The 16,554-nt window shown below is 43.8% G+C and overlaps 1 protein-coding gene across 1 annotated transcript in view; it reads right to left on the reverse strand.

The window, feature by feature from the left end:
* Window positions 1-16,554, reverse strand: part of CACHD1 (cache domain containing 1) — a 91,709-nt gene that overhangs the window by 32,966 nt on the left and 42,189 nt on the right. Inside the window, exons 4-6 of the mRNA XM_066555454.1 lie at window positions 8,802-8,908; window positions 2,331-2,457; window positions 91-235 (exon numbers count right to left, since the gene is read on the reverse strand). Of these exons, the coding sequence (XP_066411551.1) occupies window positions 91-235; window positions 2,331-2,457; window positions 8,802-8,908 (379 nt within the window). The remainder of the gene's footprint in view (window positions 1-90; window positions 236-2,330; window positions 2,458-8,801; window positions 8,909-16,554) is intronic.

Raw genomic sequence — 16,554 nt, forward strand, 5'->3', positions numbered from 1 at the left:
CCAGATCTGCTGGGGTCCATGACTGAAATCCCCACTTTGGGTGGGAGCTGAAAACCCAGGGGAAGCTGGGTTTGTCTGGAGAAATCTCACCTTGTCGTGCTCATCTATGGAGCTGAGGATCACCTGGGCAGCATCCTTGGCAATCTGGAGCTGTGTCTCTGTGACAGAGGCCCCGTGGTCCACAATGACCACAATGTGCTTGGACTGAGGGCGAACGGTGGAGACGTAGATGGGCCTGAGGAGGGACAAAACCCAAAGCACCATCATCAGGAGGGACAAAACCCAAAGCACCATCAGCAGCAGCACCCTGTCATCCCCACTGCAGTGCTCACAAGTGGAAACAGGCAGGAATTAGAACACCCAAGCAAACAAACAGGAAGAAACAATGAATTAGAACAGATTTTTTTTTTCCCCTTATCAGAACTTGTACCAGGAAAGGCCAGCTGAGAATCTGAGCATGGAGAAATGCCCCTCAGTTTCTGAATTTTTTAACCTAACCAGGTTCTTCTCCCTCTGTCACAGCAAGAGCTTTCAGGAATTAACCCTGCTGCTTACACAGCAGCAGCGTTTGGGATCACTGCAGCAGTTCACAGCAAGGTTTGAATGAAGCAAGAAATGCTCCAGGTAAATCCTGGCTGCTGGGAACTTCACCCACACCTGAACTGGGAGCAGCAGTGGGGATGTGCTGGGGCCATGGCAAGTCAAAACCTGTGCAGCTGCAGGGAGATGATCAGTCCAGGGTGTTTGGGCTGCTGTAAGAAGGCTTCTGGCCAAGGCAGGGTGCCCTGGGATGACTCTCACCCGGGTCATGCTGCACAAGCCCTTGCATCTGCCCAGTTTTACATCCCAAAGTGAGCTAACACCAGTGGGGACTCTCAGTGCTGCCACGTGTCTGTGCTAACACCAAAAATCTTGTTTTCAGATCCAGCTCAATATTGAGAGAGGTGTGAAAGAGTTCACAAGCTCTCACACCAAGGTTTCAACCTGGAATAAATTAGGAAGATCCTCAGCATGAAGGAAGGATTAAAATAAAATGGCAAGTTTCTCTTTCCTCTTTAGTCCAGACACAAAACTAGTTACAGTCAAGGGAGAATTTTGGGATCTAAATTTCGTTATATCAAAGGCAGACACAGAAATCTTATTAAAAGGAAAGGAAAGATTTGACACAAGGCACTGCAGTAAACAACTGGCACAAATCAGTTCTTAACTGTAAAACAGCCTGCAGCTCTACCCTGGATTAATACCTGCAACTGAAACAGGGCCTTTGATCTTCAAAGCACTGGAGCATTAACTAATTAATTCACTCAAACTACCCTCTGAAGTAAATATTAGCAAAAAGAGACCCCTTATTTAGCCATGGAGGAACTATGACCCAGACAAGTGATTTGGATAAAACCACTGATGGTTTTAGTGTCCAAGTTCTGAGCAGGACTGGGGCACCCCCAACTCTCACCTCCTCAGCCCTCACCTTTCCAAGGCCCCAGAAAACTCAGTCAAGCTCAGAACTTTGTGCTTTGATGGCACACTGAAGATAACATCAGTAAACTTTTGATTGCTCAACCCTGACAGAAAACCAAACCTTCCTTGGTGTCCCCAAAAGGTTCCTGGATGTGCTGCTGCTTCTCCTGCACAGACTGATTAACTTGTACAATTAATTAATGTATGACCAGAGACATTAAAGCCACTGCACCTTCCCACCCTCGAGCCTGCATCAATCCCATGGTACTGACAGAAAAAGCAGAGAAAAATACTGGACCTCAAATTCTTGGCTTAGAGAACAGAAATCCCTGTGCAGGAAACCCTGCCACCACTCTGCCACCTGATGCTTTATTTTTACTGTTTTATTTCAGTGGAAAGAAATTTTCACTGCTGCTTCCCTACTATCCACGATGTGCCACCTGAACCTGGGGAAAAATGCTCCTACCTATGTGCCCTTCCCAGTCTCTCATCCTTCCCCTCCCTCCCAAAGTGATGCACCTGCCAAATCAGCAGAATGTCTGCTCACTGCTTTATTAACAGGGGTCAGATATGAGTCAAATATTAGTCAGATTTTGCCTGCAGGCTGACCTACAACTTCCAAGTCAGTGCTAGTGCTGTTTACAGCTGATTTAATTTGGGAGAGGTGAGGAACCTGTTTGGAATTTTAGTTTAGTTCCTCAGAAGTGAAAAGTGGTGCTTTAAAAAACTGCCCTAAGAAAACCCAAGGGGCTCCATCAGAAGTTACTCACGAATGTTGGCAGCTTGGCAAGGGACAACAGTGAATGAAATCAGGGCCTGAGGAACCCAGTGTGAGTGCTTTTCCCAGGAAACTGGAGGGAGGCAAACCCTACCTGCTGCGGTGCTCGTAGCTGCCCTTGCACCGGAACTTGTGGGCTGGGAACACGGTGAAAATCCCTTCTTCTGAGCTGAAATATTGCCACTTGATTCCTGGGTTAGACTTCAGGTTGTCAGCAAGGACTGCAGGGTGGAAAGGGAGAGAGAAGCAGAGTTACAAAGGCAGCCCAGACTCGGAACCTCCCTGGTGGAGTCTGGAGAACAACCAGGGCCCCACAGGAAACACAAACTGCTCTGCTTAGGATGGGGAAAACACACTGCTGAAACGGCACTGATCTGCAAACAGCTCAAGAAACTCAACACTGGATTGGACAGATTTTGTTTAATATGTGATGACAGTTCCTGAATCTCTGAAGCACCCCCAGGTCCTGGAAGGCAAGGCCAGAGTGAGGAAGGAAGAGATTAAGGCAATTATATATAATATATATATATATACACCCTACATCTCCATGTAATAATAAACACCTTGTCAACATCCTTTCCACAAAGGAAAAAGCCTTCATGTCAAAAAATCCTGTTCTTTTTGGTGGAATAACTCCAAAATATTCAACAGGTTTGGTGCTCACAGCTTCATCTGTTCCCAGTGCCCATGGAATCTTTCCTTTCGTTGAAGGAAAGGAAAGATCCCATGGGCCTTGGGAAGGGAACAGATCCCATGGGCACTGAGAAGGGAACAGATCCCATGGGCCTTGGGAAGGGAACAGATCCCATGGACATTAGGAAGAACAGATCCTATGGGCATTGGGATTTCTGCCTCATGGTGCAGTAGTGGGAATGTCCCACAGACCTCCTCTGCTCTCCCTCCAGCCTGGATTGATGTTCATCCATGGAATCATCAATTTTGCCACATCACTGATCCCAGGCAGCTCTAAGTCCTTTAAAACAAAAGGGAAATGCTCCCAGGAGAGAGGGAATGGGACATGATTAGCATGGGAGGCACCACAGCAGGAACAGGATTATTTCCCACTCAGGGCTGAATACCTTCTCTGCTTGCAGCAGACTGAAAACAAAATCTGGATTTTTCAAATCTTAGGTTTTTACCGAGCAAATAAAGTGAATCACACCAGCTTAAAATGCATGAAAAAAATAAAACATTTCTTTGCCATTTCTCCTTTCACGTTCTTTGATTGCAGAACTCAAAGAACTGGCAGAGGGGGGCTCTGATTTCCAGTGCTTCACCTTTTGCTCAGAATTTCCCTCCAGCATTCCCTCAGGACTGGCACTGAAAACGGGCCAGTTTCATCTCCTTCATTATCAAATATGCCAATATTTGGGTTGGAAAGGACTGCAGGGCACATTCAAGCCTTAGCCAGACACTCTACACCCAAATACCCACAGTGAGGGCAGCCTGAGCTGCACATCCTCCACACTTTAGCACTTACTCAAGTTTCCCAGACTGGCTGTGGCTGGATGTTCTCTCCACATCCAGCCCAGTGTAATTGCCCTGCAAAAACCACTGTCCTGGGCTTTCCCCACTCCTCTTTGCCACAGTATTTGACACTTCCCACAGTGCCTACAAATCCCGCTGGGATGCTGGGCTGGGACTGCTGAGCTCTGTGCAGAAATGCAGCTTCTCATGAGAACAATTCCCTGCCTTGGTGGACCAAGGGCTACCAGAGATTCCTCATTCCCCTCCAAAATCTATTTTTTCTCTGAGCTGCTGCTTCCTCCTGCAGGCAGAAGGGCCATGAGACTATAAAACATTTAAATCCTTCTTTTTATGCCCAGGATTTCATCGTTCTGGGGGTGAAGTTGTTTTGTATAAAGAGGTTGAATTTCTAGTGCTGAAGTTTTTGTTTTGAGTTACAGAACTTGAAAAATGTAATTTCAAAGTTGACATGTGAACACTCAGTTAAAGCCTGGATGAAACAACTTGTGCAGTCTCATTTTACCAACAACATTACAATAAAGGAGTTAGTTTATAATTTAAAGGCTTTGGCTTTTTTTAATCCTTGCTATATTAAAGATAAACTTCTCATTCCTGCAAGGCCATGAGCTGTATTTATTTCCCCACGAGAGTATGTGGATTTAAAAGTATTCATTTTCCCCATAAAACAATTGGTTTTGAAACTCAAGCTCTGCTGTTCTTCCTTTTCACACAGTTGTGCTCATGTTTCCTCCAGCAAGTGTTAGTTCAATAACACCCTCCCCAGGGACCACCAATTTTATCCAAACTCTGCTTTTTTCCCCCTTTTTTTTCATTTTCCTATGACCACAGCAGACAATCTCCCTGCAGATAAGCCATGGCTGAAAAATCCAGACTTTTTCTCTTTAAACACATTCTTATTTCCCATCTACTCAAGCTGCAAGAATGCCCTGCAGATATTTCCTCAATTCTTGCTCCTTGCCAGGACACACAGTAGATGATTTTTTTTTTAACCCAAATCTCACCCCAAACTTTCCACGTCCTTGGTGCCTGTAGTTTATCCCCACCTCCTCCTCCCAGGAAAACCAGCCCCTGGACAGGCTATTCCATCCAAATAAAAAGCTGATTCCTTAATTTTGGACACAGATTGGGAATAAAAGTGGCCAGGCTGCCCATAAGGTGGCATTGCCAGGTCACTCCAAAACTCTGTCCCCTCCACTTCCCCTGCAGCAAGATCTGACCCCAAATCCTGCTGCAGACTGGAAAAGTTGGGAAGTATTAAGATGACAGCGTTTGAAATGATGGTTCTCTCTAATTATAAATATCTCACAAGGCAAAAAGGACTTTTAGGAAGAAAGCCCTGTGTGATAGAGTTTATAAAACTTCAAAGGGAATGCGATATGATAACACTTAGCACTTCTAGATACCACTTTACATCTTCAAAGCACAGCCAAATCATTAACTAATTAATCTTCAAAGAACTGCACAAACAGTCAGGGGGAAAAAAAGGAACTACTGAACATAATTGCTCGTTCTAAAAGGGTTTCTTACAGCCCTCCTCTTTAGCACTGCATTTGCTGAGCTGCCCACCTCGGATCTCATCCCACAAAAACCAGGGAAGTTTCATTTCCAGCTCTCCTCTGACAAGTCCCTCCATTAAGAACCCTCCTGGTGAAGGAACAGCACAAAGAAATGTGTTTGTTGCACAAGTGAAGACATCCTCTGACTCCCCAGGCAGACCTGATCCGGGATTTTCCAAGTCAAACCCAGTTCCAGCTCCTGTGTTGTCACCAGCAATAAAAGCTCTGCAGCTCAGCCACAATTAACATTCTGCTGGTGGCACGAGCCAGGACAGAGCCCTGCTCAATCCTCAGGACTCTGAAGGAAAAAGAAATTAAAAACCCTTTTATTTCAGGGAATGGGACCAGATTCCTCCATTAAAAGGATTTGGAAGGAGGGTTATTAACTCTTCTGCTCAAATAACCCCCAGCCATTTTAACTCAGTCAAAAATCAGTGTAAAATACAGCAATTTAAGGAACATTCCACATTCTGGACTCGATGATCCCTTCCAACTCCAGATATTTTATGACTCCAAGATTTGAAATGATCAACACCTCGAATAAAACAGACAAAATTTACTGGGCAATTTTGTGCCACCTCTGCATATTTCTGGGGAGGAGCACTCTGCCAGAGCTGCATGACTTGGAACAGACATTTCAGCACTTTGAAGGATGAGAAGGAGAAAGATTTACTGGTTCCCTGTTTATTCAAAAGGCAAAAAAAAAACCTCCAAAGGAATCTGATAACATATTGCACTGGCTCTGGGGAAGATTTAATAAATAAAGGACTATTCAGGGTGGTGAGGACAGATCTCTTCATCTAACTGCCCAAAGCCTGTGTCTCCATCTGGAGAATAAAGACTTTCTCCTTATCTCTTTTGTAGTAATGGCTAAAAGTAATCCAGATGCAAAACTCCAACCGAGATAAAACAAAATCTTTTCAAGACATGAAACAACATTTAAAAAGCCACCTAATAGTAAGAGAAAACAGTGGTAAAAGTGATATTTTTTAAAGCTAAGGAGACACATCTATTTCTTTCTCCCTCCCCTAAGATTAATGTTTGTTTTAACAAAAAAAAAAAAAATTCCAATAATAATGGAAAAAACAGATTTGGAAGTTTCATGAGCTCCATCACCCCTCTTAACACCCTGCCCAGGGTGGAATTTGGGGTTGCTGTCCCTGAGGGCTCTCCCAGGCTCTGTTCCTGTGGCTTTGTGGTGCAAATTCCGTTCCCTTCCAACACCTCCAACTTCAGCACTCCAATCCCACTTTTTACTCTGGGCCAAGATTAACATTTCCAGAGCTGAGCTCGAGGTCGAGCGGAGCAGAGCTGAAATTTATGTTTAGCCAGGAGCTTTTTATAGGCAGGATTATTTAAACTGCAGGACTCCTGTGGGAAAAGGGAGGATACTCATGGGAATTGTGTCTTTTATGTGCAGAATGAAATGAAAAACTCATTCAGGAAGACAACGATGAGAACACCCAGATGTACCCACAGTTTTTAAAGCATAAAAATAAATGAGGCAGAGGTAGAGCCTAAACCCAAAGTGCAACAAATATTCCTCCTCAGCTCTGCATGAGGATACTTACGAGAGAAGAGAGAAAATTATGGGATATGGGGAATTTTTTTTAAACACAACACGGACCAGGGATATTCCTTGGCCTCACCTACATAAAACCTCTCTCTTCACTAGGTGGGCACCCAGTACCAACTTTTGTTCCTCAAATTAACCATTCCCATCCCATTTTCCTGCCTCAATCCTCTCTTCCCGTCCCATTTCTCTCTCACAGACATTTCCTCCTAATCAAAACCTCCCCCCAAGGCTGATTCTGTACAAGGAGTGCCAGAGGAGAGTCTGCTGTCAATAAATCCTGCTCTTGCTCTCCCTCAATTCCCCCTCCTCTGCTGCTGCCCTTTCCTGCCAATGCCACGTTCTGAGGGTTCTCCTTTCATCAGGAATCTTTCAAGCCAGAGGCAAGGGAAGAGGAGGCACTTGAGCCTCACTGCAGGGCCAGGACAGCAGGAACCTTGAACACTCACTCACTTTATTTCTCTGAGAATTCAAACCAGAAATTTAAATTATGTTTAGAAGAAACTGCAATTTATTTGCTTTTCATCACTCAAAAATAAGGAATATTTCTCGAATACTTTTTTAACCTCCAACTTCTGCAGTAGCAAAAGATTTTTATTTAATTAAATTAAAAACCATGAAGTGATTCATTGTATGCTTTGCTCTTACAACAGTGACTTTAAACTTGCCTTCAAAAATCATTCTGATTAATTAACAACTGCATGTGATTTAAACATTATTTTAATGAGTCGTTTAAGTTTGGTTTTTTTAATAAAGAGATGAGTAAAACAAAGCCCAGCAAATCACAGCGAGTGAACAAAGAGTGCCTGGCTTTAGGATGGAAAACACCACACAAATCATGGCTTGTCAGGAAATCAGCCTGGCCAGCACCTGCATCCAAGATGTGGGATACCATGAATGGGATGCAAAACAACCTCTGGGGACTGCTCATTTTTATATTCTATTAGAAATCCAGAGAGCAGAGCTATAAGAAGAGAAACAGTAAAGGAGTTTATAAAAATTTGGGGTTCTTTCCCCCTGTTTGTTGCAAGATGGTGAGGGTGGAATGGCAGGGTTGCCACTTCATCAGTCAAGTTAATGAAATAAATCAGCATTTTATTCCAAAAGACCCCTGAAAATGAAATTAAAATAAAATAAATCCCAAGTCTGCATTATTCCCCCAAAAGAATTAACAAACAACACCTCCCCAAAATAAAATCCACGAAGTCTATTAATGTTCCCTAATTTACAACACTGAGCACCATAAAAAGTTGAAAAGTCAGATGGAACTGGGGCAAAGTCTGACTAAACCCAGCTGAAATCCCTGTATTAATCCACACTGATTAGGATGCAAAAAAAAGAAGAAAAAACCTTGCTGCAGCAGAGGCCCAAAAGCTGAATTTTTCAGGGATAAGTCGTGTGTATTTTGGTTCTAAGCATATTTCTAAGTCCTTAAACGTGTTGAGAAAATGCCCTGACAAGACAAAGACAGGAAATATTTTAAGATGCCCCCATATTTGGTCGTTTTTGCATATCACTGCAAAGGCAGCCTCACATGGGCTGAACTCAGCTAAGAAGATCAGAGAAACTTCCCTGTGTGGCCCCTGCAGCAGCTGACCCTGCTGATGCCAAAGCAGACAGGCCTAGGAAGGAGAAAACCTTGGGGAAAAAAAAGAAAAAGGAAGAAATAAAAAGTGCAGAAACCACAACAAAATTATCCACGGTAGGCTGGAATAAAATCTTCATGACATTTTTATAAAGTACTTAGACTAAGGGCATTACTTCAGGTATCAGCTTTCAATCATGAAATCTCAAATTAAGAGCAGTGTGACACTTGCAAGGAGAAATAAAAGCTTGTTGCTATGGCAATCAATGCAAATTCTCTGTGCCAAGGAAATGCTGGAGTCTAAGGGGAAAAAAGCCCTACAACAGAAGGAAATAAACCCCAAAGTGGAACTGAGCTGCTCACCAGAATTTAAGTCGCGTCCAGGATTGAAGGCTCTGCTGTTGACAGTGGTCGAGAGGCGATCGCAGCTGATGGTTCTGGAAACGTTGGTGTTGAAATTCCCATCGAATCTGGAAGAGCAACAGCAGGATCAGCAATCAAACATGATTTATTGAGCCTACATTTACAACAGAAACACAGCTTTTTAATGTTTCAGTATAAATATTAATTGTAAGAGATTGGTGCTGAAATTCCCATCGAATCTGGAAGGACAACAGCAGGGTCAGCAATCAAACATGATTTATTGAGCCTACATTTACAACAGAAACACAGCTTTTTAATGTTTCAGTATAAATATTAATTGTAAGAGATTGGTGCTGAAATTCCCATCGAATCTGGAAGGACAACAGCAGGGTCAGCAATCAAACATGATTTATTGAGCCTACATTTACAACAGAAACACAGCTTTTTAATGTTTCAGTATAAATATTAATTGTAAGAGATTGGTGCTGAAATTCCCATCGAATCTGGAAGGACAACAGCAGGATCAGCAATCAAACATTATTCATTAAACCTACATTTACATTGAAAACACAACTTTTTAATGTTTCAATGTAAATAATTATTGATAGTAACACAGAGTTGAAATTCCCATCAAATCTGGAAAGACAACAGGACCAACAATCAAACCTACATTTACGATGGAAACCCAGCTTTTTAATGTTTCAGTGTAAATATTTATAGTGACACAGAGCTGAAATTCCCATTAAATATGGAAGGATAACAACAAGAGGATCAGCAATCAAACATTATTCATTAAACCTACATTTACGATGGAAACACAGCTTTTTAATGTTTCAGTATAAATAACTACTAATAGTAAGAGATTATTGTTGAAATTCCAATCAAATCTGGAAAAACAAGAAAAGGATGCATGAAAAGATGATTATGGAATTGAGGAAGGGTTGGAAAGAGCCTTAAAACTCATCCCATTGCACCCCAATGCTGTCCCAGGTGCTCCCAGCCCCAGTGTCCAGCCTGGCCTTGGGCACTGCCAGGGACCCAGGGGCAGCCCCAGCTGCTCTGGGCACCAGTGCCAGGGCCTGCCCACCCTCCCAGCCAGGAATTCTTTCCCAGTTTCCCACCTAACCCTGCCCTCCTCTGCCTCAAAGCCGCCCTGCACATCCCTGTCCCCAGTCCCTTTGATCTCCTGCCTTGTCCTCACTCTCCGCAGCCAGGAAGAGGGACGGACGGACAGACGGACACCAAGGCCTCCTGTGTGTCCTGGTGCTCTGCCCCAGGCTGGAGATCAGCCTGGGGTGCTCTGGCAGACCCAGAGCAGCCAGACCTGGAGCTCTGCACGGTCTCAGCCCCTCTGCTGGAGCTCTTTGCTGATGTTATTGGCAGCCTCCTCCCAGAGAACTTCCCAACCTCTCTCTGTCGAGGAAAAGACATTTCCCAGGAATGCAGCTCTTGGATGGAGGCTGTGGCTTTTCTTATCACCCTCAAAATGGAACCACTTCAAAAAACTCGCAGCTCTTTCCAAGAGAGCAAAACTGCTGCTGATTTTTTGTTGGCTGAGGAATCTCCAGCCTAAGATTGATTGATAACGGATGGGTTCCACAAAAATCGTGTTTATCTTGGGGCAGACTCAAAAAACTGCACATTAAACATCTCCATCCTAAAGAAATATTTCCGAGCAAGGCTGAGGAACAACCCCACAGTGAAAAATAATGACTTTTCAGGATGTAAACGGACTGTCCCAGAGCTCCCATCCAAATCTATTAGTGATGGCAACAGGATGCCTTGTTAGCAACCAACATTATTCATTTATTGCATTAAAATGCTTCAACATGCTCCAAAAATCATCCAAGGCCTCAGCTCTTCTCAGGAAGCCACTGTCAGTCACCCACCAGGAAGATGAATTTGTGGATGCCTAAATAATCTGCAGCAGAGCTGAAGAAGGAAAGCAAAAACAATTCCTGCAGCCCAATCCCATCCCTCCTTCTTACAGCAAAAAGGAAATCCAGTTAATGAGGGGAAAAAAAATATAAATAAAAGATGAAAAATTGTTTTCAATCCCATAAATTAAAGACCAGACCTGCCAGCCTTGAGCAAGGGCTGCTCCAGACTGAGCTGGGTGGGATACCTGCCTCACATCTCCTTTCAGTGATGTTTGTTTAAAATTGACTTTTTGTCCCTTGCAATGGAGTGGTTTTGGCACAAGGACCTGGAGGAGAGAGCAGCTCCCACCACAGCTGAACATCCCAGGAACTGGCAGCACTGTGGCAAATCTACATTGCAATATTTGTCACCATTTTAATGCCACTGGAGAATTTTCCACGTGCTTCTAAGTTTCATTCAGAATGTATTATTAATATATTTGAGCATCTTCCCCGTTGAAGCCACAATTAAAACCAAAGCCCCAGCACTGCTAAGTGGCCTTTCCAACTGATGTTTGTATTCCTAGCTGTAAATACTGGTTTTACCTTTCCTACCATGTCCATACCTCTCACACTTTCCACTCAAGTTTCAAACTGTACAGATCTTCCCATCGCTCACTTTGGGAGAAGTTAAAACACTACAAATATTTGTATTTCAATATTTGAAGACAAGCATTGACCAGCATCTTTTCTCTGCACAGAGCAGACAATTTTTACCAAAGTCTTTTAAAACTTTTACCAGTGCCTCCCTTATTTTTTACCAGTGTCTCCCTAAATTCTTACCTGTGTCTCCCCTTTTTATCAGTATCTCCTTAATTTTTACCTCTCTTAACTGTCTCCTTTAATTTTTACCTGTGTCTCCCCTAATTTTTACCAGTTTTCCTAAATTCTTACCTGTGTCTCCCTAAATTTTTGTCAGTGTCTCCCTTAATTTTTACCAGGGTCTTCCTACATTCTTACATGTATCTCCCTTAATTTTTACCCTAAGTCTTCACCAGCATCTCCCTTATTTTTACCAGTACCTCCCTAAATTCTTACCAGTGTCTCCCTAAATTCTTACCTGTGTCTCCCTAAATTCTTATCACTATCTCCCTTCATTTTTACCAGTATCTCCCTAAATCGTTAACACTATCTCCTTTAATTTTTAGCAATATCTCCCTTAATTTTCCACAGTGTCTCCCTAAATTCTTACCTGTGTCTCCATTAATTTTAACCTGAGTTTCCTTTAATTTTCACCTGTGTCTCCCTAAATTCTTACCACTATCTCCCTTCATTTTCACCAGTGTTTCCCTTGATATTCACCAGTGTTTCCCTTGATATTCACCACTGTTTCCCACAATATTTACCAATGTCCCCCTTGAAATTCACCAGTGTCTCCCTTGATTTTCACCGGTGTCTCCCTTGATTTTCACCGGTGCCTCCCTTGATTTTCACCGGTGCCTCCCTTGATTTTCACCGGTGTCCCCCTTGATTTTCACCCGGTGCCTCCCTTGATTTTCACCGGTGCCTCCCTTGATTTTCACCGGTGCCTCCCTTGATTTTCACCGGTGCCTCCCTTGATTTTCACCGGTGTCCCCCTTGATTTTCACCAGTGTCTCCCTTGATTTTCACCCGGTGCCTCCCTTGATTTTCACCGATGTCTCCCTTGATTTTCACCGGTGTCTCCCTTGATTTTCACCGGTGTCTCCCACTTTTCCCAGAAGCACTACAAGGCCAATAAAAGCCTCTTGAGATTTCACCCAAAATATTCCAGATGACAACACTCAGCAAAACCCTCCAAAACCCTCATCCAAAACCCCCACACCAAAATGACCAAGCTGTAATTTTGAGCGGTTTTTTACCAGATTTAAAGCCAATAAAAGCCATTGGCTGAGATTCACTTCCAAGGCAGCCTCCTGCAGCCCATCCCCCTTTCTCCCTGTCCTGCTCCTGGATTCCCTCTAATGAAGAAGGGATGGAAGCTGCATCCCGAGGGAGCAAACAGAGCCGCCACTCCCACTTTGATCCGGTCCCCACGGAGCTCCGCACTCCCTGCCTGCCTCCCCAGATCCTGCCCTGATTGACGCTGCCTCTGATGTGCAAACTGCTTTGAACTTCACACATGAAATTCCCATCGGGCCGCGCTCATTCCTATTCTCCTTCAACAGGATTTACGAGCGGGAGCCGGGCGAGCGGAGGAGATAAAATGAATCTGCAGGAGCTTTGAATCTGACATCAAAACGGAGCTCGAGTGAGCTCCAATTGGATTTTGCTCAGCCTGAATTTACAGTGTAAATCAACTTCTTTTGTGTGTTTGGAGTTTGGGGAAAAACGAGGGAGATGTGGATAAAAATGGCACTTGAGCAGCTGCTCAGGGCTTCGTATTGTTTTAGTACTCGTTTCTTGCTTTTCTCTCCGTTCATACAAATTCAAGCTGACATTAATATGCAAATGAAATTACATAAGTTCACTCAAAATTCAGGGTTTCCTTTGAAATTCCCAACTAGGCCTTGTTTGCTTGGTTGCAAGGCAAGATTTCAACTCATATTTTACATAAATACTTAAATATAGGGTTCCCACTGCATCTAAACAGAATGCTGGAAAACAATGTTTTTATGAATAAATTCAACACAAAAAAAAAAAAAGAAAAAAAGAAAAAAGAAAAAAGAAAAAAGCTACTGATGGTTCAGTTACACAATTTCTTCTGGCAAGGCACCAAAGCTGTTCCCATTATTTCAAGTATTCTTGAAAAATCCAAGTATAGCCGCTCTCAGCTGTAAAGGGAATGTACTATTGGAAGGAGGATTCAACTCAGGAACACAAACTATTCCCAACCTCACTTTTTCACGAGGAATTTCTATTCCAAACCCCTTTTTTTCATGAGGAATTTGGCCACATTAGAAGTAACAGTAAGAGCCCAGCAGAGGAATTTCCTAAATACCTGCTGCACTTTATGGACAAATGCCAGGATTGTGCAGAGTCCCTACATCTCCTAGAACCCCCTGGGCTGTACTTCAGCCTGAAACTCTGTCAGAACAGCAAATACATCTTAAATTTCATTTACGGTGGCCCCCCCAGTCCTCCTCTGGAAGTGCAGCTCTTCAGGGACTGCAGCAACCCAAGGAACTGAACGGGATTCCCGTTATCTCCCACTTAACTGCTCCAGAGAGCAAAGATAAACACAGAAAGAGCTGTGATAAAATTGAACTGCAATAGCAAATATTTAACCATCTGTTAAAAAAAAAAAAAAGGCAAAAAAAAACCAGACCCCTTCTGAAGGCAGTATCACAGCCAGGGAGTAAATGATTTTCAAATAGAGGTTTGTAAACTCCCTTATTCAAACAGCTCCATTCATGTTTGCAATGCACCGCTGCCAAGTAGGGTGTTTTACCAACAAATATTTCTCCATTCCAGCTCCTTCCACAAATTTGGATAAATGCATTCCCCAAGCTCTTATCAGCACAGTTAAATAAAGAGCAAAAGCAGATCTGCAGCTGCCTTGCAAGGCAGCCAGAGAGGGAGCATTAATGCACAGCAGAGGATCCTGGAGAGCTGGGGCAGCTTCCCATGAACAGCCAGCCCTGAAAGCCAGCTGCGGCCCCCAGGGCAGCAGGGGATGGTTCCAGCAGCACGCAGGAGCCATGGCCAACAAGGAGGGCAATGAGGGACACTGGGGCAGCTTCCTGGAGCTGCCACTGCTCACATCCCATGGAAAATGCAGCTCCCTTCTCTCCCAGAGCCAAGGGCACGACAAGCTGGGGCACATCAGAGTGATGGGTCTTAAAACTGGATCAAGATTAGTTCAGGGAAGACTTTTTGTGTCCCTTTAAAAGCATGACCTGGTTTTTGTTGGAAAAGCTGCAGGAAGAGCTGCATTTCCTCACAAATGCACCTGAATAATCTTTTTTATTTTCTGGAAGGTGATGCTACTGCAGCCACTGCTGTGTTAGAAACCACTGGCAGGTGCTCTATGGGCCCTAACACAACCAACTTCCCTGGCAAACTGCAACTGCAGAAAGCCACTTCTGGAAGCCTCCCACAAGAAAGCATCAATCACAACTTCTCCAGAAAATGACATTTTGTGTAATGGGTAGAAGACAAATACTCAAACATTACCCACATATCCAATTTATTCTTGGAGTGGAAAAGAGTTTGATTTCCTTTCATCTGCAAATATTCAATATAAACCACCTCTTTATCTGCCTGTTGCCATCCAGGCCAGCAACATCTCTACAAATGAAATTATTCCATCATCACTCCCAAGCCAGACCATGCAGACCTGCAGAGGTAGAACCCCCTAAAGCTTCCAGACCTGCTTCCCAAAACTCAATTCTTAAATCCCTATTTAGACACACCCCAGAAGTTCCCACTGCAGGTACTCTGGACTTTTGATAAATAAATTCTGTTTATCCTTTCCCTCCCTTCTTGCTGCTCCATCAGTGCATTCCAGACCCAAGATTCCCTCAATACCTGCTGAGGCCTTTCAGGCACGAAAACCAGGAGACTCCAACTTGTACACAAAGGCTTTTATCCTCTTCAGGAGAAAGACACTTTAATTAAAACATTGTCCGGTAAATCACCCCCCAGTTCCATTGTGATAGGGAATGTCTGGAGACAGCATTAAATCCACTCCTCATGGCTTGTGGAGCAGCCTGTGCTGGTGAGGGACACAAAGGCTCGTTTTTCCAGCAGGGATTTCCTCCAGGATTAGGAGATGCACCTCACTTGACATCCATTTTCCTTATCTGCCATCAGTTCACTAAGAGCCTGGAACACTTTATCCAGATTAACTCTGTCTGCTTGAGCAGCCTCTTCTCCCCCAGAGCCTGGGAAATGGTCCTGGTGCCCAGGTCTGACCCCAGGGACGCAAACACAGCCTGGCTGCTCGGGCAGGCACCAATTTCCACAGCAACCACGTGGGAAGAGCTTGGGAACCTCTGCTCCCTGCCTGCCCCTGAGCCATTCCCAGAGCTTGGTTAGGCAGAGCTGAAAATGCCTTGGGAGAAAGGATCAGCAAAAACCAAAGGGGAATGTGGGGGTTTTGAATGAATTAGAGATGGCACCTCTGAGCTCCTTCAGGTGATGGGATTTATCTTTCTTATCTTCTGCACAGGCAGGAAGGGTGAGCTGGGCTCACATCTTCACTGCACGGCTCAGAGGGTCACAAGGCCTCCAGTCACAATCCTTTTAAGGGTTTATTAACCAATAAAACACTGCCAACAAGGATATTTATTTATGCTTTTGACCCAATCCTTACATATTTGGTTTGATGGACTCATGCTACAGTGTAAGCTCTTTTAGCCAATCATGTTCTGGCACACAAACCCACAGTGCTACATTCTAAACTCTTTGTTTCCTTTGTAACTACTTTGATTTTTTCTGTACCTTAAACTCTAAAACTCTAAACTTTTTTTTTTTTTTTTTTTTTTTAGCTTAACATGTCTCTGCTTTAAACTAGAAATCCACATTCTCGCTTCTGGCACCTCAGTTTGGGAGCCTTTCCCAAGGTCTCAGATCAAACCCTGGGTTTAATTCCAAGCTTTGCTTTACAGGCCCAAAGCTCTGAGAGTTCCCTGCATTTTGGATTCCGACAGGGGAACCAAGTCCTGCGCTGCTCACCCCTCCTTGGCAGTGCCTGCACACAGATTTAGGTGTGGGATTATTTCCCTGTGCCCAAGCACATTTAGAGGCTTTGGTAGAGCAGCTGAGTGTAATTTTATCAGGAAATGTTTGTTGAATTAAGGCCTTGCCAAAACCACTCGATAGCCACCAACTGTGCTGCCTCATCCAGTTGGGTTTGCAAATTCCAATTTATTTCTTTTCACCACTTTCCAGACCAAGGCAGTTCCATTGCA

Source organism: Molothrus aeneus, chromosome 9 (assembly GCF_037042795.1).
Source record: "Molothrus aeneus isolate 106 chromosome 9, BPBGC_Maene_1.0, whole genome shotgun sequence".
NCBI classification, from domain to species: domain Eukaryota; kingdom Metazoa; phylum Chordata; class Aves; order Passeriformes; family Icteridae; genus Molothrus; species Molothrus aeneus.